Consider the following 23,779-nt stretch of genomic DNA (forward strand, 5'->3'; position numbering starts at 1 on the left):
GAGTTCTGGGTTAGGGAGCAGGAGGGGAATTTCAGGATTAGGGAACAGGAAGGGAGTGGCAGCAAAGTTCATCTTTAGGGACAGGGGATGGAATTGTAGATTTCAGGAGATATGGGAGAATTTAGAGTTATAGAGGGGAACAGGAGCTTTAGGTCTAAGGAATGATCATTGATTTTTGGTTTGTGGAGAGGGAATGGAGTTTCAGGGTTAGGGAGTGGAGACACAGGTTAGGAACTGCAAGGGAGTTTTAGGATTAAAGTTAGTGCTCTGGTAGAGCTATTTAGTTTCATGGGGTTATGTTTTGTTTGGGCTAAGTAGTTACGTAAGACTGTGTTACTGGGAGTTAGAGCACCTGCCTTTTTAAGCAAGTGTGATCATCAGCTATTAGCACAAAAGCACTTACAGTAGTCCCTGTCATAGGTTCATAGGTACTTACTAGGCAACTGAGCTGTGATGATCTTAAGAAGCCTAGCCTTACATTCCCATTTCTCTGCATGAAAAACCTAGAGGGTTGGGATATTTACTTACATCTTCTATCCAGGAGGGACATGGGTGCTTAACCAGGGAGGAATTTACTGTGCCTCATCCCGTCACCAAATTATGTTTGAATAGAGTAAGAGAAGTACTTTGCTTTATTTGGAGTGGAAGACAGTTCCATAGAAGTGATATTGTCATTGATATGTACCTATCCCTCCAGCGTGTCCTGTTAATGGAACCAGACAGAAATGAGCACCATGCTTGACAGAGAGCAGAAAGAAAAGAAGACCAGGGATCAGGACATAATATAGAGGAGCTATGAGGAGTTATGTTTTTTTCCCTGATCTTTCCACCCTCCCAAAGCAGGTTTTGAAAGTACTACAAAAATAGAACCTGCAGTGCTGGTGTGTGTGTGTGTGTGTGTGTGTGTGTGTGTGTGTGTGTGTGTGTGTGTGTGTGTGTGTGTGTGTGTGTGTGTGTGTGTGTGTGTGTGTGTGTGTGTGTCTGTGTGTGTGTGTGCTGACATGAATGCTTCCCTCTGTCCAGGTATAGTACAGACCTTTGCGTAGTAGGCCAAGCATCTATGACTAACTTGTCCTCCTCTCTTGCCCACCACCATCTAGACTTCTTTAGATGGTAGTATCACAGGTGGCTTGAGATACCCTCCTCCCAAGGAACTGTAAGCTAACTTTAGCTGCTCACTACCATCTTCCAGGTGATATCCTGTAGTGCCCAGGTCCACTAGTTTAATTACAGTCATTGGCCATCCTCTGAGAGGAATGCCACAGTGCTCAGGTCCAATCATTTCATTCCAATCGCTGGAATTGCAGACAGGGCTACATCTTTTTGTAGTACAGGTCCAGCTTTTTCTTTTTTTGCAAACATTAAACCAAGAAATCTGACTGATTAGAGGAATATTTTTCCTAACCTTTCCACCCTTCCCGCAGTGTTTTTAGAAGGACCCCATTACTACCTAATCCCCAGAAAAGACAAAAAGGCACCTGTGCTGCCAAATGGCTAAAGCAAAACAATAAACCTCCATTTTGTTTATTATGTGCTAAATCATGTTGCAAAGGTAGGAGGTTAAACCAGGCAAGTTATACAGTCCAAATTTATGTCCAGGACACAGAATTATTTAGCAGCTTCCTCATATGGATTTAAGCCTGAAAGTCTTCAGACCCAGAGTATGACATAGTTTCTTCTCACTACCTGTGATTCTCATTTCCCAAGGGAATAAATGAGTGAATGGGCCTCAAATAAAGCTATTGTAAAAAAAAGAACATAAGCTTAATGGCCAACTAGCTGGCATAAACTGGAAGCAACAAAATGTTCCAAAACTCATACGATACACTAATCAGTACTAACATGCATTTAATTGTTTGTCTGCACCAAACAGTGGACAAATTCAAACCTCTCAACTGTACAGATTTTTGCAGAAGGTCCAGATTTTTGCCTCATACTTCTGGTCCATTTTTCACAAAATTGTGGTTTTCTGGCAAATTAGCGGCAAATCTAAATTAAAGACTGAAGTTAGAAAATAATGACAGATATTTGAGTTTCTGACTTCATACCCTTCAGGAAATTCATGATAATGCAAAACCTGTTATTCTGTCAACTTTCTAAGTTTGTAAGAGCAATAGTTAAAACGTGTCCCTCTTTTTGGGCCTTTATCTCACTTTTATTTATTGCGTTGTTCGGGTTTCTTGCTCTAAGAGGTTGAGGGGTGTGGTGGACATTCCTCCTAGTATTTCAATTTCTAATAAAGTACTTAACTTAAATAATGTCACTGCGGTGATGCAGTTATGTTTTGACTAACACCAGAAGTGATGGTGTTACACAGTCACACACTCAGTGATGTCTTTGTTTAAACACCTCCTAGCACAGCATTATAAAAACTAATGTTCATGGTTCAAATAACATTAAAAAGATCTCACATTATCTACGATTTAGCAGAGAATGCATATTATGTCTTAAGTGGTTTTACATAATATCGAGCTTGTAGAATGTACCTGGAAAATTTGTGGTCGTTGCTTTGCTGGTATATTTGAAAATGTTCCAGTGCCACGTCCAGCTCTTAGGTTTCTTGGGGGATACTTAAATGAAAAGCAAAACAGTCAATCAGATGAAGCCTGATACTACACAAGCATTAGTAGGAAATGGTTCAGAAGAAATATGAAATAGTTTAAAATGGTTACAGTAGACCAATGGCTAGCTGTATTTACTGTTGCAGCTAATGCCCATTCAGTTGTAGTTCCCTATCCCCAGCATTCATTCATTCCCATAAGTCCCTCCGTTGAGCCATACCAGGACCAGTGTTTCTAGCAGATAACTGCAGTGCTGAATTTCTCTCTCTGTTATTAACTATTTCTGTAAGTCAGACTCAAACCATTTACCTTCTGATTCCTATCAAGGATGCCTGCATTACCTGATTTCATTCTGTCATCCCTACATCTGCTTACCAGTCCACTAATAACATGAATAATTAATTTCAATGTTCCATTCTTTTCTCCAAAATGTTCATCATTTCCAATGTCATCCGTCATTGTAACAGACCATCTGTCATTTCTTTGCACATGTCATTATACACTCTGTCCTGTTCTCTTCACTTGCAATTATTCTGAATACAAACATGCTGAACAGGACTGGATGCAGCACTGGACCTTCTGACACTTCAGTGATTACAGACTTCTCCATAGATACACCACTTGCAATCACAGCTGTTTGCTTTTATCTTTCATCCAGCTTCTCAGGTACTAGAAGATAATGCCCACCCCCACTGCTCTCCACTGGACTGGACAAATTGTTTGTTTGTTCTTTATTCATGTTTGATTACCTGACAAGTTTAGCTAGGTAAAGCTCAAAATAAAAATCTGGCTAAGTAGTACAATTACGACAACTGCTTTATGCAGATAAGCACATTTTATGCAGATGAACAGATATAATAACTAAGTGTAAATGATTGAATTCAGCTACAGATAAAATAAATGAATAAGCTCTGTTTATTTATTAATTTTTGTCCAAATCCATATAGTATGTAAAGATATTGCCAGTAAACTAGGTTACTGAAAAATATCGTAATAAATGCTGTATTCATATCCTAAAAGGGTAAGCTCACTATTGGACATCTAAGTATCTCATTTCAGGGGTTGTTGGGAGTGCTGTTGGGTTATGTAAATTAAAGTCATGATGTTTGCAGATCAAGGCAAAAGGAATCAAAATCAATACTACAGAACAGAACTTGGTAGCAGCTTATAGTCTTAGCCCTCTCAGCTAAACTGCAAGACAAATTTAGCATATAGAAGCAAATCTTCCAGTAGCTAATTGCTATACATGGTTCTTAATAGTATATTATACTTAGGTATATACAGAACAGCCATTTAGAATTTCTTTCATAAAGCGGTCTTTGTAATAGTGTTGTGAATGTGAAAATATTCCATTTTCACTTTAATATATGATGCTATAGCAAGGTCTCTCTGGTGTCTAAACATAATATTTATATTACATATGCAGTTATTCACATTTATTTAATTTTATTGAGTACACACACTTAATTGAGATTAAGGCATTTTCATAGCAAAGACCTGCAGTAGTACTTAAAATCCTACTAGGACAATAAGGAAATACCTCTACTCTTGGCAATGGGGTACTCCACAGTGTACAAATCCAGAAAATGTCAGTTGAGTCAGGAGATGATGCAAGAAACACCAGCTGCAGATGTTGTGGCCATTGTCCTGATTACAGATGGTGCGTAACATACTTGAAATATGCAATGACTGGATAATAAAGCTCCAGCATTTAAAATTGACAGTACTTTGTGGAAACCATTGTGTTAGATCAACTTCCAGTGAAGAGCTCCGTATAGAAGGTCTAGTGCCTAGGCTGACCAGAATGGAGAGAAAACTATTTATGGCAGCAGTAATGTCAACTTTGTAAAGATGCTGGTCATATTATGCAAAAATAGCAACCATGAAAGGGAGGCACCAAATGGCATAGAATATAGACAAGGTAAAGAAACTTGTCCTAAAAGATTATCCATGGTCATCAGTGAATACAGAAAAAAGTGAGACTAGATGGATAGCCAGATTGTGAGAAGAAAGTAGGAGTGATCAACACTTATAAGAGGTCAGCTCATGTGCAAATATGTCCACCAGTTCCTCTTCCACTGGTAATAATGCAGGACAATCTGCAGCTGTTTCAGTGGGAGTTGTTGCAGCTGACAAAGTGGATGACTGACGAATAGTTTTTAATTATCAGGTTAGACCTGCACCTAAATAAATGTAATGCATGTGATACATATGTAGGGGTTGGAATGTTTCCTAAACAAAAGCTCTTAGACAGAAGGTAATACAAGTCTGACATCTGGTGTTTATAGTCCAAACATGCTAAAACTGAGAAGGCATTTGAGTTCAGATTTAAGTTACCCGTATAACAGAACTGTGTGATAAATTGCTGCCTGGGCTTGTCTAATAGCTATTGTTTGCTTGCAAACTCTTTATTTATGGCTGACTGGTTTACAGTTTGGGATGATGTTGACTTGGCCGTTAAAGATAAATCATGACAATACATGTGTGCGTGTGTGTGTGTGTGTGTGTGTGTGTGTGTGTGTGTGTGTGTGTGTGTGTGTGTGTGTGTGTGTGTGTGTGTGTGTGTGTGTGTGTGTGTGTGTGTGTGTGTGTGTGTGTGTGTGTGTGTGTGTGTGTGTATGTGTGTGTGTGCATATATATATATATATATATATATATATAGGTTCATAGGTAGGTACTAGGCTATCAGCCCTGGGGCCTATACAAGCCCAGCCAAAAAGGTACCTTGGCTTTTACCACCCAAGAAAATTATTTTCCTGTGCCACTGTCGAGCAGAGCCACAGAAGTGATCCCCGGGGTGAATTTCCTATTTCCCATCCAATCATCAAGATTTTTCTTGAAGAGTGCTAATGAGGAGCTTTCTTTAATATAGGTAGGTAGTTTATTCCAGAGTATGGGAAGTCTCTGGGACAGGAATCTATCTCTCCGGCATGTTCTATTTATTGTGGTGACAAGGTTTAGGTCCCTAGAGTGTGTAGCTCGGAGGGATTGGGATTTCTTTATGTGGAGCATGTCCAACAGCTCTGGGTTTGACATAGCTTTGTATATTAGGCAGAGATCACCTCTGAGTAGGCGATATGCGACGGAGTAAAGCTGGAGTTTTTTGAGACAGTCTGCGTAGGGCATCTGTTTGAGGCCGGTAATCTTCTTTGTGAGGTTTTTCTGTGGCCTTTCCAGTTGTTGTAGATGTCTTGTGAGGTACATACCCAAAGGGGCGTTGGCTCTATAATGGGTTTAATGAGTGATGAGTAGAGGGGAACAATGACCTCTTTTTTTCTGGAAGAGAAACCTTTTGTGATGAGGTGTGTCACGTAGAAGGATTTCCTGACTACTGTGGCGATGTGATTATCAAAGGAGAGACTACTGTCCACCTGTGTCCCAAGGTCTCTTATCACACTTTCAGTGTTAAGTATACTACCGCCTATGTTGTAGTTCATGGGTGCAGAGTTTTTACCAAAGGGGATGACAATGCACGTTTTGACATTGAGCTTGAGACCATATCTTTGACACCAGGCATCTGTCTCAGTGAGGCCCTTTTGTAGGATATCCACATCATTCGGAGTTTCAATTATGGCTCCTAGTTTGCAGTCATCTGCGAACTTTGTTAGCCAAAGACCTTCTGTGTTAGCCTGTACTTCAGAGAAGTAGATACCAAACAGGAGAGGACCCAGGACTGAACCCTGTGGTACTCCACTTGTCACTGGTCTGAAGTCGGATTTGGAGTCTGCTACTTTCACAGTGTGGGTTCTGTCAGTGAGCCAGTTGGCAACCCATCTTGTGACATAGGGATTTATACCTAGTTTAGTGATAATGATAATAATGATTTATATATACACACATGCACACACATATATAGATTAGATATAGACATATAATACAGTAGGGAAAATACACTGATGCCTTCTTTAGAAATGTAGGGTGTATAATAAAGAGAGGAATCAGAAAGTGAAGATTGTAGTTCATAAGCCCAGTTTTTAGCAATGATTATGAAGGAGAATCTATGCAGATCTCTAGAAAGGTCAGGATGACAGCTTCCAGGGAAAAAGGCTGAGGGACAGTGATGGGAGTGGAAAGGGATTACTGGCAGAAGGGATGTTGTGTAAGTTAGGAAGAAAGGGTGAAACAGTTACACCAGTAAAGTAGTTAACTAGCAAGCTGGAGAACAGGGCAGAGTGACAGGAAGTAAGGCAATTATTGTGACCTAGTACATTTCCTTTGTCTTTTTTTCCAAAATAATTTTTGCTTTTTAAAAAATTAGTTTGTCGTGTTTTGTAGTAGGTGCTTCTGCAGTTTTGACAATGATATATATTTCATGCTTAAGTATATGAAAAAAGGTTTTGAGACTGCCCAGTTCTGTACCTTTATAGAAGTGCCAGCATTTGCTTCTGTTATGCATCTGATGGCTATATTTCAAAACTGAGCCAGTGGTTACAATTATTTCTAAAGTGAATTTTCAAGAGGAATTAATCTGCTATTAAAATGTAAGAGGATCAATAAGGTTGGTAATAGATTCTAAAGACAGTTACTGATTAAGATGGTGGAAAAGTTCTAGGTCCTTTCTTGGGAGTGGTAAAATCAAATAGGCAGTGTGTTGGGCTTTTGGAAATCCTACAGTGAACGGATAGGACAGTGGTCTTGAATGTGGCGAAAAAAATGAAATGGAGGAACTTCAATTAGAATTTTAACAACAATGAGTTCCAAGAGGGAGTGAAATACGATGACAGTTGTTAGATGTGTGGGCTATTTCACAAAATGTATGAGATTGTGTAGGGCTGAAATGTTCTATCATTTGTATTTTACAGGATTTAGCAATCTAAGATTTAAACTACCAAGTAGAAAGAAGTTGTTTTTGAGGTAGCACTGTTGGATAAGAGGTGGTGAAAGACAAACTGAGGTAATACGTTTGAATGAATGCAGGCATTTATGTTTTATTTTAACGAAATAGCAAAGTTCCACCCCATACATGTGGGTTGGTGTGATCTCTACTAAATGTATTGTATGTGTCAGTGAGAGAAGGAGAAAGAATATTGTTGAGATCGATCAAGGTTTTAGTGAATGAAGGGATGTCAAACAGGGTGAATATGGAGCCAAGCATCAAGAATTTCAAAATTGTTATTCATGGTCCTTCTATTTGTTTGGTCAAGCTGTGGGTGTATAGCTTTACAGAAAAAAATGGGTGTACTTGAGAGAGAATTGTGTTGGTCATGGGTATGTAGATTTGATATAATGTCTCCTCAAAGAATTAATAATATTAGACTGAGAAGAAAGTTGCTGATATTTGACAGAAACAAATCTAATAATGAAGTCACAACAAAAAACTTGTTTTTTTCACAAACAGACCATAATGTAAGAAAACTTGGTTTCTTCACAAACAGACCATAATGTAAAACTTTATTTGTCTATAGACAGTGTAGAGAACAAAGAAATATTTGCTAATACCCATTTCCACACAGTTTTGGCAACTTCTGCTATGGATAATGTAAATAATATAGCAATTAAACTGTAAATATTGTAAATCTATTCACTGAAAAGCACTGTAAATATCTGAACGTTTAATGAGAAATGTTATTTTCAACTGCTTGCAATTACTAATAATATCTTCTTTAAAGTATCATATGCTCTGTATGTTGTATTGCATGGTTAGTACTGGTTCATACAACTGGTTTATCACAACTGTCCAGCTGTTGACCTGTCAGTTTAATTGTCCACTTTCTTGCCATACTGGAACAGGTTATAGTTTGAAAGGGTGTATCAACCAGACCGCTTACCTGTTAACAAAATTAAATAAATTAGCTAGCTACATCTTGTATAATTTTAGTCATTTTCCTGGGCCCTTGTGACCACACAAATCATTGGTATATTTCAGAATATTCTGCAGTCTGATGTTGTATATAGTTTAGTTAGAAATAGTCCAGGGTAGTAAAAATACTTGCTTTAATTCAGTGTTTTGATCTAAACCAGGAGAGAAGTAATAACTCATTGACTCACAGTCATTCATGCTCTGTTCATGTAGCTCATATCCTATCACAGCATGCTTATAAATCAAAAAAGAACGCTTTCAGAGCAAGCAATATTTTGTTGCCAGATTTGTAAATTATATATTATTAAGCTGCAGATTTGCAGAAAGTACCTGGGCAACCCGTTGTTGTTGCTTTAATGGCATGTTTATAATTCTCCTAATACCTTTTCCACTTCTGGAATTTCTGGGAGGGTCCTAAAATAAAGAACAAAAATAAGTCATTGCCATGAAGTCTGACATTGCACAGTGCTGTACTGCTTTCAAGCACTAACATGAACTGCTTCAAAAATAATGAAGAAATAGTTAGCATAAGGATGGAACATGCGACTAGAGTGGCCCAGAAGGGACACTGTCCTAATGTGTCTGACTGATTACAACACTTAATAACCATGATACTGTAGCTTGTCTCTCTGTGTTTCTGTCTTCACCTTTTAAAATCTCTGAGAGTACAAGGAGTTCATAGCCTATCTCATCGTCTGCCCCAAAGTGCACACATACACATATCAGGATCTCTTTGTTAATATGTTTTGTGTGTCAGCATTTCATAGTCCATTTCTTGCACTCTCACCTTTACTATGATATCATCTACTTTGTATGGATCCATAACTATGTGCAGAGTTCCACTTCTAGCTCCAGTATAATTCCTATATAGCTGGTGTTATTTCCATTGAGTTCATCCCTTTGCTATATTGAGTGGTATCTTATCATACCCTCCCCTACTGCATCACTTGGTTTTATCTGAGGGCTGATGTTCAGCCTTCTTTTTCCTGCACCTTTTTTATGTTGAAATCTAGCAGTCCCTAAACTGTACTGCACTGCTCTCCTGGATCATCTATCCTCAAAATGCATACCTTTGTAGTTCTTAACGTCAGAGCTCGCTGCCATTTATAATCATGTTGTCATACCATTATAACGTCTCATCAAAGTTTACACCACCAGCACCACCCTCCACCCCTACTCCACTCCCCCCACCCCCCAGCTGTGGCCCTGACTACTTCACAAGTTCTGGTGTTATCATCAACTGGAATGCTCATGTCATCAGTTTTATTAGTTTTACTGGATGCAAGTATGTACAGGTTACTGGCTTCTCACAGGTAAGTGTCTTCTAAGCACTACTGTTTCTCAGTCAGATGATTTCTTGTTACTACAATATACTCCAGTAAAATGGATCTTATCCTCCCTTGTGAAAAGTCATGTCTTTTATGTATATTAGATACATGCTTATTTATATTGATTTAATTTTGTTGTCTTTGTAAATCTGGTTTATCCTGCTGACATTTTTTCTGGAAGAACCAGAACAGTAATTATACTTGAATGGCGGAAATTTTACGTTGATTCGAATAACTCATCTGTTCTAAGCACTGGACTGAGTTACTCTGTGTTATGCAATGGTGGATGGCTCCAGGTGGATAAGGAGTCAATGAGAGCAACCATGGCCATGATTTTACATGTTCATTATGTCAGCATATATAATAAAAAGAATGATAAGGCAGGACTAGAACAGCTGAAGATGAAGCATTATGTTAGTACCGCATCTCAGTATGGAGTTTTAACTGATGAAAATCAAGTCTGTAGGAAGAACAGCTGCCTGTGAGAGTTTCAGTCATGAAAATCAGGTGCTGGAGATCAAGATATTTTTTATTTTAGTTTCATTTAATTAAAATGTGTTGAACAGGAAAAAGCACTGATCCAAATGGAGTATTTTCAGGTCAGACTGGGATGGATACATCCCATGGTAGAAAACAATATACCAAAATATTGTATGAAATAAAATAGTAATATTCAGCCATTAGTTATTTAAAAATAAAAAAGCAGTATTTGACAAGAAGACTAAGATGAATAATACAAACAGAGGCTGCTTCAGGCTATAGTAACTATTTCTTCTTCTTTCGGCTTTTCCTGGTTAGGGGTCACCACAGCGGATCACCTGTCCGCTCATGATTGGCAGTGGAGTTTTACAGTGTCAAGTTGCCAGCCCAGCGCCCAGCTTTCCACAGAAGGCACACACACACACACACACACACACACACACACGCATACACACACTCACACCTAGGGCCAATTTAGAGTGTCCAATCCACCTACTGCATGTCTTTGGGATGTAGGAGGAAACCAGATCACCTGGAGGAAACCCACGTGATCACAGGGAGGACATGCAGACTCTGCACAGAAGGCACCCCAGCCGAGAATCGAACCAGAGAACTTCTTGCTGTGAGGCGGCAATGCTAACTGCTGCACCACCATGGCCACCCGCTATAGTAACTACAATATTTACAAATTAGTCAGCGAGTCAAAGCTACAGTAAGTAAAGAAATTATAGATTAGTAAACTATTTCAAGTTATTAGTAACGATAGTATGTATAAAATTTACATTTATTACAGCTATAGTAAGTACAATATTTACAGATATTTACAGATTAGTAAGCGTCACAACAGAACTCATGAGGCAAAAAAGCAAGGCTAACAGTAACAAATCGATGGACGGTCAGTTTGTAAGGTAAACAAACAGCATAAGAGGACAAGCCATGATCATAATCAAAGGTACATGAGTTCCAGCAGCTTAGTGGGAAGAAAGGTATGAGTAAACCTGGGTAAGGATTATGGAAGTAGGCCTACACCTTCCTAGTGAACACGTGCAAGGTGATAGGCACTAGCATTTTGGGCCTGGTAAGAATGTAGAACAATCTGCAACAGACTCTGTGGGGTGGCTGCATTTGCAGGGTATTAGTGAGTATCAATGTCTCACGAAAGGGCTATAAATGCAGTCAGTTTGAAATGCATTCAGACACATAGACTACTTGTCAACAGGAGATTTCTTTCATGAAGATTGCGCTCTTGAACATGCTAGGATTTAAGCTTCATTAACTCTTAGCATACATACATACATACATACACACATACATTATCCAAATTAACATGAGGTAGATATTGCAATGCAAACTGACAATATAAAATTAAGTTTAGGAATGATGGAATTTCCATAAATGATATATACTGATGATACTTTAGGAGATATACTCAGTGTACAGTCAGTAGAGTTATCACCTGACAGCAAGATGTCCATTGGTTCAATTCTGGGCTGGAGTGGCTTCTGACCAGAGTTTGCACTTCCTCTCTATATTCACATGGGTTTTCTCTTTGTACTTCTGTTTCCTCCTATATTCCCAAGACATGCATAGGTAGAATGGACACTCTAAATTGGCCATAGGTGTGACAGTATGTGTGTGTGGTAGAGAAGAAGCCACTAGACAATGTGAACATTAGCTCTAGATGATGGTCACTGTTGATGTGAGACCATGTGCAAAAATTGTAAAAAGGGGATTATAGTTGGATGGGTGGGTGAATAGTCCATACTAGCTGGATCTTTACAGATGCGGAGTCTGTAATGTACAAGCGAGACTGTATGGTTATTATTAACCTACGATGACACTTTTTAATGTTAGTCAGCCCTGAATAGTTTTAACACTATTACGTCTATGAATTTGAAATACCAATGCACTGTGGGGAATGGAGCAATATGGACAAAAAAAAGGCAGGATAGCATTCAGTGTACTTCCTGCTGTGAAAAATAGTTTTTTCAAATGTCAGATGCCAGAGAGTTATACTGAGTAAGGAGGAAAAATATGACAGAAGTTGACTGAGGCTGCAATGCAGAGGAGGGCATTTGGGGGAGAAGAGTCAAATGCAAGCAAGGCGTATACAGGCTGATACTTAGAGAAGCAGAAGAATCTTGAAGAGTAGCAAGGTACCAGGTTGTTATCAAATCTATTATATGGTTGCTTAGTTGAAAAATAAGTTTGCAGCAAAAATGAATCAAAATGCATAATAAGGTTTTGTAGAGTTTTCTGGGTCCAGGAATAGACTTAGGTATTAGAATTAAGGGGCTGTGGTTACTCTTACCAGATGGGAAGATACTTTCCAAAAGTAACATACCTCTGAGTTCTGCTATCTGATAATTGCTGTGTAGTTAGATTTAGGGTTTTAGGGTTGGAGCTTTAGGGTTAGCATTGGGTTTTAGGGTTAGGGTTATAGTTTTAAGGTTAAAGTTTCAATGTTAGTGTTAATGTTTCCGGGTTAGGGTTATAGCTGAGTTTTGGCTAGGGTTGCAGTTTTAGGGTTAGGGTTTTAAGGTTACAATTAGAGTTTTAAGTTTTGGGTTAGGGTTTTAGTGTTAGGGTGAACATTTTATTGTTAGAGGTAGGGTTATATATTTATGTTTACAGTTGTTATGTCAACCACTGAATGATTGCATTAAACAAGTTAGAAAATGTATCTCTGATTTCACCTAGTGGGCATAACTCATTTGTCTCGTTATGAACATCTTATACAAATTAGATATGCCCATCTGGTAGAAGTAACCATCACTGAATAAAGGTATGGGAGTATGGATGAGCTGACCTGTTTCATTGAGGTTTTGTGGGTAAAATGAAATTAAAACGTGTCTGATTGTAATATGGTAGTTGTAAAAAGCAAAGAAACATTAATGATAGAATTTGTTTTCTCAGACATGAGCCCTCTTACTGCAACTTTTTTCAGTATTAAAAGTACAAAACTTTGTAAACAGGGCAAATATACCCTCAGAGATTTATATCATAAGGATTGTGATGCAATCCTTCCTCAATAGTTACACAGCGTCAGTCAAAGCAGATAAATGGAGCTGTAGGCCTTTTAATTTTGTTTTTATAAACAAAATGGGGTATAGGAAGACAAATATTAATTGGATAAAGGTGAGAATTTTGATGCTAGACTGCAGTTCTGACTGGCAGTTTTGTTATTTTAATAACATTTATAAGTCTTGGAGCAAAGTTTAAAAGGATGCAACAATTTAAAATAAGCAAGTAATAGAATAGAATTTAACACTCCCTAGACATTTAAGAAATATAGTGAAACATGAGAGACAGGAAAATACGTAGATAAGCAGAAGATACTGTTAGATATCCTTATTAAAATATGTAGATAAGCAGAAGATACTGTTAGATATCCTTATTAAAATACGTAGATAAGCAGAAGATACTGTTAGATATCCTTATTATTCTTGTAGCATAAATACATGCACTTTGTGCTCATTTGCACTATAGCAGATGTGACTGCAACACTCATCTTAATTTTTACATTGTATTTGTGCACTGCAGTATTTGTTATAGAGACTTTTCAATCAATAAAAAGTATTGCAAGTAAACTATTTACCACTGCATAGTTCTGTACTGTTTATCTTCCAATGACTACCATATTCTGCCTAAAACAGAAAGAAAAACCTCTACAAGGTATTGTAATTTTAGCCTACAATATCTTTACGAGGGTTTGCTTCTTGTGATTGATGGAGAGATTCCAGAAACTTGGCATTTCTGCAATACTGTCTTGCTGTCCCACTGTCACTGTAGTTATAGGTTCATAGGTTCATAGGTTTATACTAGGCTATCTGCCCTAAGGCATTTATAAGCCTAGCCCAAAGTTTTGTGGCTTACACCACCCCTTATATGAAAAAATACTGTGCCCATTAGTTTGTTGTCACTGTCACTGTAGTTATAGGTTCATAGGTTCATAGGTTTATACTAGGCTATCTGCCCTAAGGCATTTATAAGCCTAGCCCAAAGTTTTGTGGCTTACACCACCCCTTATATGAAAAAATACTGTGCCCATTAGTTTGTTGTGCCTCTGTCCAGCAGTGACACAGAGATGATTCCTGGGGTAAACCTACGATCTCCCATCCACAGGTCAAGATTTCTCTTGAACAGAGCCAGCGAGGTGCTCTGCCTCACATGGACCAGGATTTTATTCCACAGCATAGGGAGTCTCTGAGTGATAAATCTATCCCTCCAGCACGTCCTATTTATATCCGTGCTAAGGTTTAAGTCGCTTGCTCTAGTGGTTTTGGTGGATTTGGATTTTTAGAGGTGGAGCATGTCCATTAATTCCGGGTTGGACATGGCCTTGTATGTCAGGCACATGTCACCTCTGAGCAGACGGTATGCGACTGAATAGAGCTGGAGTTTCTTCAATCTGGCAGCATATGACAGATTTTGGAGTCCCTTTATCCTTTTGGTGAGGAACTTTTGGGGTCTCTCTAATTGCTGCAGATGTTGGGTGAGATACATCCCGAATGGGGCATTGTACTCGATCATTGGTCTGATAAGTGAAGAGTACAGGGGAACAATGACCTCACTAGATCTGGATGTGAATCCCTTCATGATCAGGTGGGCAATGTAGAAGGTCTTTCTAACCGCTTTAGCAACGTAAGTGTCAAAAGAAAGGCCACTGTCAACCTGGGTCCCCAGGTCCCTGATAACCTCTTCTGTGCTTAGTGGATTGCCACCTATATGGTAGCTTGGGGTTACCTTGTTTTTCCTGAAGTGTATGACTATACATTTTTTGGCGTTTAACTTCAGGCCATGGCTCTGGCACCAGCTATCTGTTTCCGTGAGTCCCTTCTGAAGGATATCCGTGTCCGATGCACTTTCCACTATGGTGCCCAGTTTGCAGTCGTCTGCAAACTTTGTCAGCCAAAGTCCTCCCATGTTGGCCTGTACTTCTGAGAAGTAGATGCCGAACAATAGGGGGATAAGGACCGAGCCCTGTGGGACACCACTTGTGACCAGCTTGGAGTCTGACATAGCGCCAGCAACTCTAACCCTGTGGGTTCTGTCCTTAAGCCAGTTTGCAACCCATCTTGTGACATATGGGTTTACATTTAAGCTGGTAAGTTTTTCTACAATACCCGAGTGGGGTATTGTGTCGAAAACCTTTGCAAGGTCAAGGTAGGCTGTATGGACTGCCTTTCCCTCATCAATGGCCTTGGTGACTGTTTTGAAGAAGTCAACCAAGTTCAAAAGGCATGATCTGCCCTTGACGAAGCCAAACTGGGTCGGGTCCAATGTCTGCAAGTCCCCTATATCTTTGTTTATGAGCTACATTATGATCCTCTCCATAGCTTTGCAGACTAGACTTGTTAAGCTTATGGGGCGGTAATTACCAGGGTCCATAGAGGCACCGCCTTTGTGGAGTGGGACCACAGTTGTCATACGCCACTCCTTGGGCACGTACCCTGTGGTAAGGCTGAGATTAAACAGCTGCCTTATGTGCGGGTTTAATTCCTCATTTAGCTCATGTAGCACACAGCCGGGGACACCATCCGGTCCCATTGATGCTGTGTTTTTAGCTTTAGAGAGAGCAGCTTTCACCTGCGCATTTGAGATGTCTGGGAGGCTACACTCCGCTGGGATAGTTATCTCTCCTTTAGGGGGGGAGAGGGGGGTGAAGTTTGCACTGAACCTGACTGCCAGTATGTTGGCAATGTCTCTGGGTTCAGTGATTTTTGTATCATTTTGGACTAATTCTGAGCATATCTGGGAGTTTCCACCCAGGTTCCTAACATAGCTGAAAAAGGCCTTATGATTGTCCTTTGAATCCATGACAATTTTTCTCTCAAAATTGGCCTTGCATGCTAAGACATGATTTGAAAGCTTTTTTGCAGCAGTAGTAAAAACCTACTGCAAAGTCTCATGTTAAGACTCTTGAGGGATTATGCCCCAATATATAGATATATATATATATGGACTGTATGACATTGTTGCATATCTGCTATTGATATATGCATAAAAAGACATGCATCTCTGCCATTCACAACCTTCATTACATTGTCCAAAAAAAAGTTTCTAGTCCAAACCACAACAATGAAGTTGTTTAACATTCCCCCTTCTTGCTCCCCATCAGACAAAAAACATCCTTCCTTGAGTAACTGAAAATGATCCATTCCAGGTGATCTCAGATGTATACACTTGTTAAGCAGGCATCCTGACTTTTCTCCAAGCAGAGCCTTGCAGTGACTATACTAGAGGGCTGAAGAGTGAGGCTTTCAAAGAGAGCTGGAGTCATTGTGTTGCAGCTAGCTGGTCAAAGTCCCTAGCAGGCAAAAGTGCCATGCTAATATGTTTGTTTGCATGGCATGTGCACTTAAAAGTCATGTGATGGACATCTTGTCACTCTTGTTTTCAATTCTTGGAAGCTTTTGAAGCCTTGCAGTTCCACCAAACAAAATGCAGACTGTTGTATAGCAAACTCCCTCTCACTGGGATAGGAGAGCTGTACTCTGTCTGCTTCATCCTTACTCCTCAGACTAGAACATCAGGTGGATCAGGTTCCTTCCCCTAACCAATGGCACATATGGACTCCTTAACCGCGTTAGTGGGTCAGCATTACACATTTTAATAAATTACCTGCAATAATACCTTAATTTCAGTAATTATATATATAAAATATATATATGTGTATATATATATATATATATATATATATATATATATATATATATATATATATTATATAAAATCATGTCAGGCAGTATCTAATATTCAAAACAGCAAACCTCAAATATTTAAAAAAGAAAAAAATGAAAGCGCAAAACAATCAAAACTTATAATATCCAATCACAAATACCCTATACCACACACTACAAATATAAAACTGAGATCGTGTCACTTTTGCAGTGGTACTGTTAGGAAGAGGGGTTTAGTAACATTAATTGTTGGGTAAGGTGCAGGAGAAAGATAAGGGTTATGATTACGGTTAGCACACATGAGTAAGGTCAGCAGCAGGGCTAAACCACCCCCTCCCCTGAACTACCTTATGTATTTGTGCTAACCCTAACCCTAACCATCACACAAGACAAAGGACAGAAAACAGAAACAACATATATGCAAAACAGCAAATTTATCCCCCAATGTAACCCTTACCCTAGCATGAAAACACACACATACACACACACACACACACACACACACACACACACACACACACACACACACACACACACACACACACACACACACACACACACGCACTCACTACTTAACCTTTTCAGACAAACATTGATTCAGTCATCTGGGCATTCATTCAAATGTGCTTCTGATGTTTTGTGCTTTCGGTGTTTTTCAACCCCCCCTCAAAAATGTTTCATTTAGAGGTGATTAAATATTTTGAGTAGTAACCATATATTCATGTATGGGTTCTTGTCCTCAGCTGCAAGTATCAAAGTTCGAGCGCTCAGAATACTAGCAAAATAGTTCAAAAATTCATCCTCAGACATTGCTGGTGTTTGTTTCTGTGAGATGATGATATGCTGGGGACTGAGAATTTGACTTTTTCTCACTCTAGTTCAATCTTCGAGTTGGTATATATAAGTAGCAGGAGATGGGGGCACTCATAGTGGATGCAGGAGAGCTTTCCTGTCCTGCAAAAAATATTTTTTCTTTTTGCATTCTTTTTTCAAATTTTGTTGCTTCCCTCTTTTTTTCAATAGCTAAGTGACAGTCCAAGTATGTGACATACACTCATATACACTTATATATATATATATATATATATATATATACATATATATATATTATATATATATATATATATATAGACACACACACACACACACAGTATAAATGTACGCACACACACACACACACACACACACACACACACACACACACACACACACACACACATATCAATGAACTGCATATTAAAATGGCAGTTAAAATACATACAGTAAACAAAACCACAGCAAATCAAGCAAACAAAAAGTTGATTGACCATATTTTTAAGGCAGCGTTGTACTGCTTCCATACTAAATGTGTTAGTAATGGAAGTGAGCGTCCAGTGTCAGATAGTAGCTGTCACATTGGTTCCTTTTCCGTCCTAATTCCATTAATCTCTGTCCTGTTTCATCTGGAGTGTATGGTTTGACAATAAGTTCCACTGTGTCTCTCCCTCTCTCTCAAGAAAACGGGATATGATGGAGATGGAACTTCAGCTACTAATGGGAAAACTATACTTCAGTGATCATTATACTGTTTATCATAGAAAGAACTGAGATAAGGAGACGAGGAAAATAATTATCAGCTCAAACTGACCAACTAAGAGTCATTGAACTGTTAATAGGATGAGCACTTTAGCCTGTCTAGTCAGCTACATGGCATTATTAGCCTCCATTTATGACAAGCACGTAACATAACTGTCATCAGGTGAGAAACTCTCCTGCTTTGGACATGGCAGTGGTCCACAAAATTTCACTCCTGATTTTGCTTAATGTTGTGTGTGTGTGTGTGTGTGTGTGTGTGTGTGTGTGTGTGTGTGTGTGTGTGTGTTTGTGTATAGATACAGGTCTAGATATAGATATAGATATAGATATAGATATAGATATAGATATAGATATAGATATAGATATAGATATACACTAATCTAACATTAGGAATCTGATTTTTTTAGTATATACCCATCCACATGCAGGCTGAAATCTTCTGGATCCATTAATTCAGTAGATTGTACCATCTTCGATTAGAAAATAAATTCTTACATTTAATCAAAAAGAAAAAAGAAGCCTTGATTACACCTGTTCTTAAAAATGCTTTGACGCTTTTTAGTCTGTTGAGCCATACAACTTTCCATTTGCTGGTTATTTTACTGTGAAGGTGGTTTTCAGTCCAGCATGCATCTTATTTAGTATCCAACCAGATCCTTACCAATCTGGTTTCAAGAGATGAGGCCGTACTAAGACTGCTTTCTTGAGAGTAGTATGCTGTCCGTTTCCCACCTTACCTGATCTGTTGTCTGAATGCAATACTTTGGGCCATGAGATCCTGCTGGAAGGCTTGAGTATCCATTCTGGTTAACCTTTCACATCCTTGAGTGGTTTGCCTGTTTCGTCTTAGGGCAAATAGAGATGGAGGTTTCTATGGAGGTAGCTCTTTTTTGAGGTTTCTCCTGATGTCCAAGGTTCCAAATACCAATTTCTGGTCCCCTGATGTTCCTAGTACACCTATTTCTTCTGGGGAAGTTATATGAGGGAAGTACTGCAACATAATTACCACACTGATTAAACTTGGTTATACCTTTCATATGAGAGAGGGGTATGATGCATGATTACCATGCTAATGATGAGGGAGGGATCTTAGACATTATTAGCATACTGACAGTGCCTGGTTATACCTGTCATATGATGCAGGGGTTTAACACATCAGTCCTGTACTGATTACACCTGTCATATGATACAAGAATGCAACACATCAGTACTCTACTATTCTGATTAAACCCATCATAGTTCTGAAGAAGTCATAAAGATGAAAGCAGTTAACTGTGTTGTTTTCACATATTAAATAGTCCAGTAGTTGAATCTTGGCTTCCTGGTCATTTGTTTTATACTTCACTTCCTTTACGTACCAGTTTCAGGACTTTCACGGATTTCTTGGTTTATTTACTGTACTATACTGATTATACCCATCATATGATGCAGGGTTGTGCCACATCAGTACTGTACTTGTTATACCTGTCATATGATGCAAAGGTGTAACACATCAGTACTGTACTATTATACCTGTTATATGATGCAGGGGTGTAACACATCAGTACTGTACAAATTATACTTGTCATATGATGCAGGGGTGTGATACATCGGTAATGTACTGATTATACATGTCATATGATACAGGACTGTGAGAAATCAGTACTGTACTGATTATACCTGTCATATGATACAGGGGTGTAACACATTGGAACTGTACTGTTTATACCTGTCATTTGATGCAGTGGTGTGACGCATCAGTGCTTTACAGATTACACATGTCATATGATGCTCTCTTAAATACTACAGAGTCTGTCCACATTCATAAGCTAAGATAAGGGAGCTATACCTTCCCCTAAGTATCCTAGGAAGAGGACTCAGAGGTGTAAGAGGACCATATCTTGGAAATAGATAAAGATGGGTCCTGTCTTCCCTACAGATGTTTGCTGGACTATTCTTTTTTTGGGTAGACTCTTTGAAAAATGAGCTCCTCCATAAACTGTCTTCTGTCTTCTCTTCCTTTACATGTAATATAATACCTCAATTAGAAACTAAATCTGAAGTAAAAGCAGTCCATACTTATCCCCTTGTGGATCCTGTCCTCAAAGATAATCTTTGTAGTATGGAGGCATGTGGATTGTTCTCCATCTGCACCCAATAATGTGACGGCCTATATAAGCCCAAAAACTGAGTAACATGGAGCCTGAGTCCTATAGCAGAATCCTCTGCTGTTTTCTTACCCTGTTCTTGATCATTATGAAATTGATTTTTTGCCATATGTTCAAACACATTTTGCTTTAGAGCAAATGGTTGCTTCATTGGCTTATGTATTCATTTTCAAGGAACCTGTTGGGCCAAATGAGTGATTTGTTTTATTTTTAGGGTATAGTTTTTAGTGATGGGAGTAGTACTGTTTTTGTAACATCACTTTACAGTTTCATGGAGGTGTTGTATCTAAGTGCAGTTAGTTCTGAGTTAGTGAATTTCTGTTAGAGCACGTGCCTCTTCCCATAGCTCCTGACTGTGTCCTTTACCTACTGCTGTGTGGCTGTGGAGTCCACACATACAACTAAAAAGAGCGTGCTAGAAGACCACATGTGGGGAGTGCTGGGGTTTCTCCCCTGCAAAAACTCCAATTTTACTCTACATACCTACACACATGCAAATATTTGACCTGCCAACATAGTAAAACAAGTGCATCCATAATGTGTCCAGGCTGTTTTTAAAAATATCTAAACTAGTGCCTGCTTTATTATAATTTGGTAGTCTATTCCATGCATCAGCTGCTCTCTCTGAGAACCAATTATTAACACTTCTTATTCCTGGAGAATCTTCTACATGGGTTGTCTGACGATTCTCTATTACTTTTTGATAACCCCAAACATTCTCAGAGGTAGTTGTCTCTAAATGAGTTATATATCTGCGTAAGGTTTTCTCTTAAATATCTATATGAGACTCTGTACAACTTCAGATATTTTAATCTTTCAAAACAACTTAAAGTTTCACATATCTGGATGCCCTTGGCATATTGGTACTCTTTCAAGTTTACTCATACTTGTTTTTTATAAGGTTTCCATATTGTTATTCCATACTCAAGTTTGGGTCTAATGTAACTAACAATGATTTCACATTTCTGATTTCCTAGACTTTATAAATCTTTTTATACAACCTATAGTTCTACAACTATCATTAACTAATTAATTGATATGATTAGAAAAACTCATAGCTGAATCTATCCATATACCTAGGTCCTTAAATGAGTCTACAGTTTCAATCACTGTGTGCTGTATTAAATATTTAACTTTCAAGTAATGTATCCCAAAACTCATATGCTTAGTTTTTGATGTATTTATCAACATACTATTCTCCTGTGCCCAAACAGTCAATTTAGTCAAGCTCTTTTGCAGACATGCCCTATCTGTAACATATGTAATCAGTTTATTGAATTTCAAGTCATCTGCATGCAGACTGTAGAACACCTCAGATGAAAAAGTTAGGTCTGAAAGATACAATCTAAATAAGTATGGTGCTAAGACAGAGCCCTGTGGAATACCCTAACAGTAACCAAGAATTTCACCTGTTCAGTTGCTGTATGATACTTGCCATGTCCTATTTGTAAGCTATGCAGCTATCCATCTTATCAGGAGTGCATCAATACCTAGTTATTTTAATTTATTGATCAGTGTTTGTGTATAATATTACCAATGCTGAAGTTAATTCAATATAAATTACATCACAGCACAATTTTTCATTCACAGCTGTTATTATATTGTTATAGAACATCATGTTACAAGTGGTAACAGATCTATTTTCAACATATGCATGCTGATATATGGCTTCAAGTCCCAACCTTTCCAATTCTGACAGTAACTTATTCAGTATTACCTTCTCCATTATTTTTCCACAACATGAAAGTACAATTAAGGGTCTGCATGATTCCAGGTTTATCCTACTTCCCTTTCCCTTAAAGACAAGTTTAATAAGTGCACATCTCCAGTCTTGAGGTATCTCCCCATATTTATATGACTTAGTAGATAATAGATATAATGGTAATGTAAGTTTTTGCTGAAATTGTTCTCATATCATTAGTACTAATTCTGCCTCCTCCCTGTGCTTTGCTTGGATACAGTTTGCAGAGCTCTTTTTCAATATAAGCTAATTTGATTTCAGTAGCTGAGGTTACCTGGGTATCACTAGGACAACTTATCACCCCCTTTGTGGAGCCAAACTCTTTGCATAAGATTTTGTAAATTGTAAATTTTACTATTCATAGGTGGATTTTTGAGAAACTCTTTTTTTATGAAATTAAATCAACAAAGGTTTTCTCAAAGTTGTGTTTAAATGAGTTTTACAGGAAACATTTGATTCCTTCATTTCATCAAATGACCCATTGATCACATCATCTTTCCAATTTACAGCCTAATAAGGAGATTTTGGCATTTGACAAGGTGAACAACTGCATGTTTACATGTGCTACACTGTAACATAGATGAGCATAATCTGCATTGATCCAGTCCTATGTTTGAATATAAAGTTTTGCAGTAGATGATGAGGTGATGGTCAATGCACAGTCACCATGCACACCAGATATTCTCTTTTTTGTCAATCTCCTCACTGGGAACACCAGATCTTCTTTTTATTTGTCAGTCTCCTATCACCAGATTTTACAGTGGTGGGCAGTTTTTCCCATCCTCATTGGAAGTCTTCCCTTCTGCATCAAAACCTGTTGGATACACAGATAATGTATACTGAGCGATCATATGAATAGTCCATTTCATTTCATCAAAGCATCAGAGGGGTGAAAAACCCCAAAGGGTGAGAGCACTCCACATCAACCATCTCAATGTACAGGCAGTGCTTCTTGACTTGAAAGTTCTGGAGGAGTATCTGAAATTAGACCTTCTCCAACTCATGAGGTGGCATGTAAACAAACCGTGAAGAGATGTGAGGCATGGCTGTCAGGTGGTTATAGTCAAATGTAAAACCCCTTATTGTAATTTACATATTGTGAGAAGTTAAGGTGCTGGCAGGTTACCTGTGTTCAATTTAGACCTCTTTAGGAGCTTAAGAACAGGAAATCCTGGCTGGTCAACATTTTTCATTTTTTGAAGACCACCAGAGATTGGCCTGCTTTCCACACTGGAGAATGCGGTTCTCCTCTTTCACTGTTCAGTTCAGCAGGGCAAGAGAGATTTTATGATGAATCTGTTCCTGATACTTAGGCACAGAATAATCCAACCCCTTTTTATTATTTCGTCCAATTTCATAGCTTATCACAAAATTCAGATCATAAACAAAAGAAAACTAGGTGGTGTTCTCACTGTTGGCCTTGAAGGCTATGATTTCATGTTCTCAGACTGCTTAAAGTGCAGC

General features: G+C 38.5%; 1 protein-coding gene and 1 long non-coding RNA gene across 2 annotated transcripts in view; one reads left to right on the forward strand and one right to left on the reverse strand.

Moving 5' to 3' along the window:
* The window catches only part of LOC122793400, an 805,254-nt gene that overhangs the window by 154,567 nt on the left and 626,908 nt on the right, over positions 1-23,779 (forward strand). The gene's annotated exons all lie outside the window — the stretch shown is intronic.
* LOC122793399 overlaps positions 1-23,779 on the reverse strand; it is a 178,049-nt gene that overhangs the window by 120,405 nt on the left and 33,865 nt on the right. The window contains exons 3-4 of the mRNA XM_044061374.1: positions 8,692-8,775; positions 2,487-2,570 (exon numbers count right to left, since the gene is read on the reverse strand). Coding sequence (XP_043917309.1) covers positions 2,487-2,570; positions 8,692-8,775 — 168 coding nt within the window. The remainder of the gene's footprint in view (positions 1-2,486; positions 2,571-8,691; positions 8,776-23,779) is intronic.

Source organism: Protopterus annectens, chromosome 2.part0 (genome assembly GCF_019279795.1).
Source record: "Protopterus annectens isolate FY-2018-M chromosome 2.part0, PAN1.0, whole genome shotgun sequence".
NCBI lineage: Eukaryota > Metazoa > Chordata > Ceratodontiformes > Protopteridae > Protopterus > Protopterus annectens.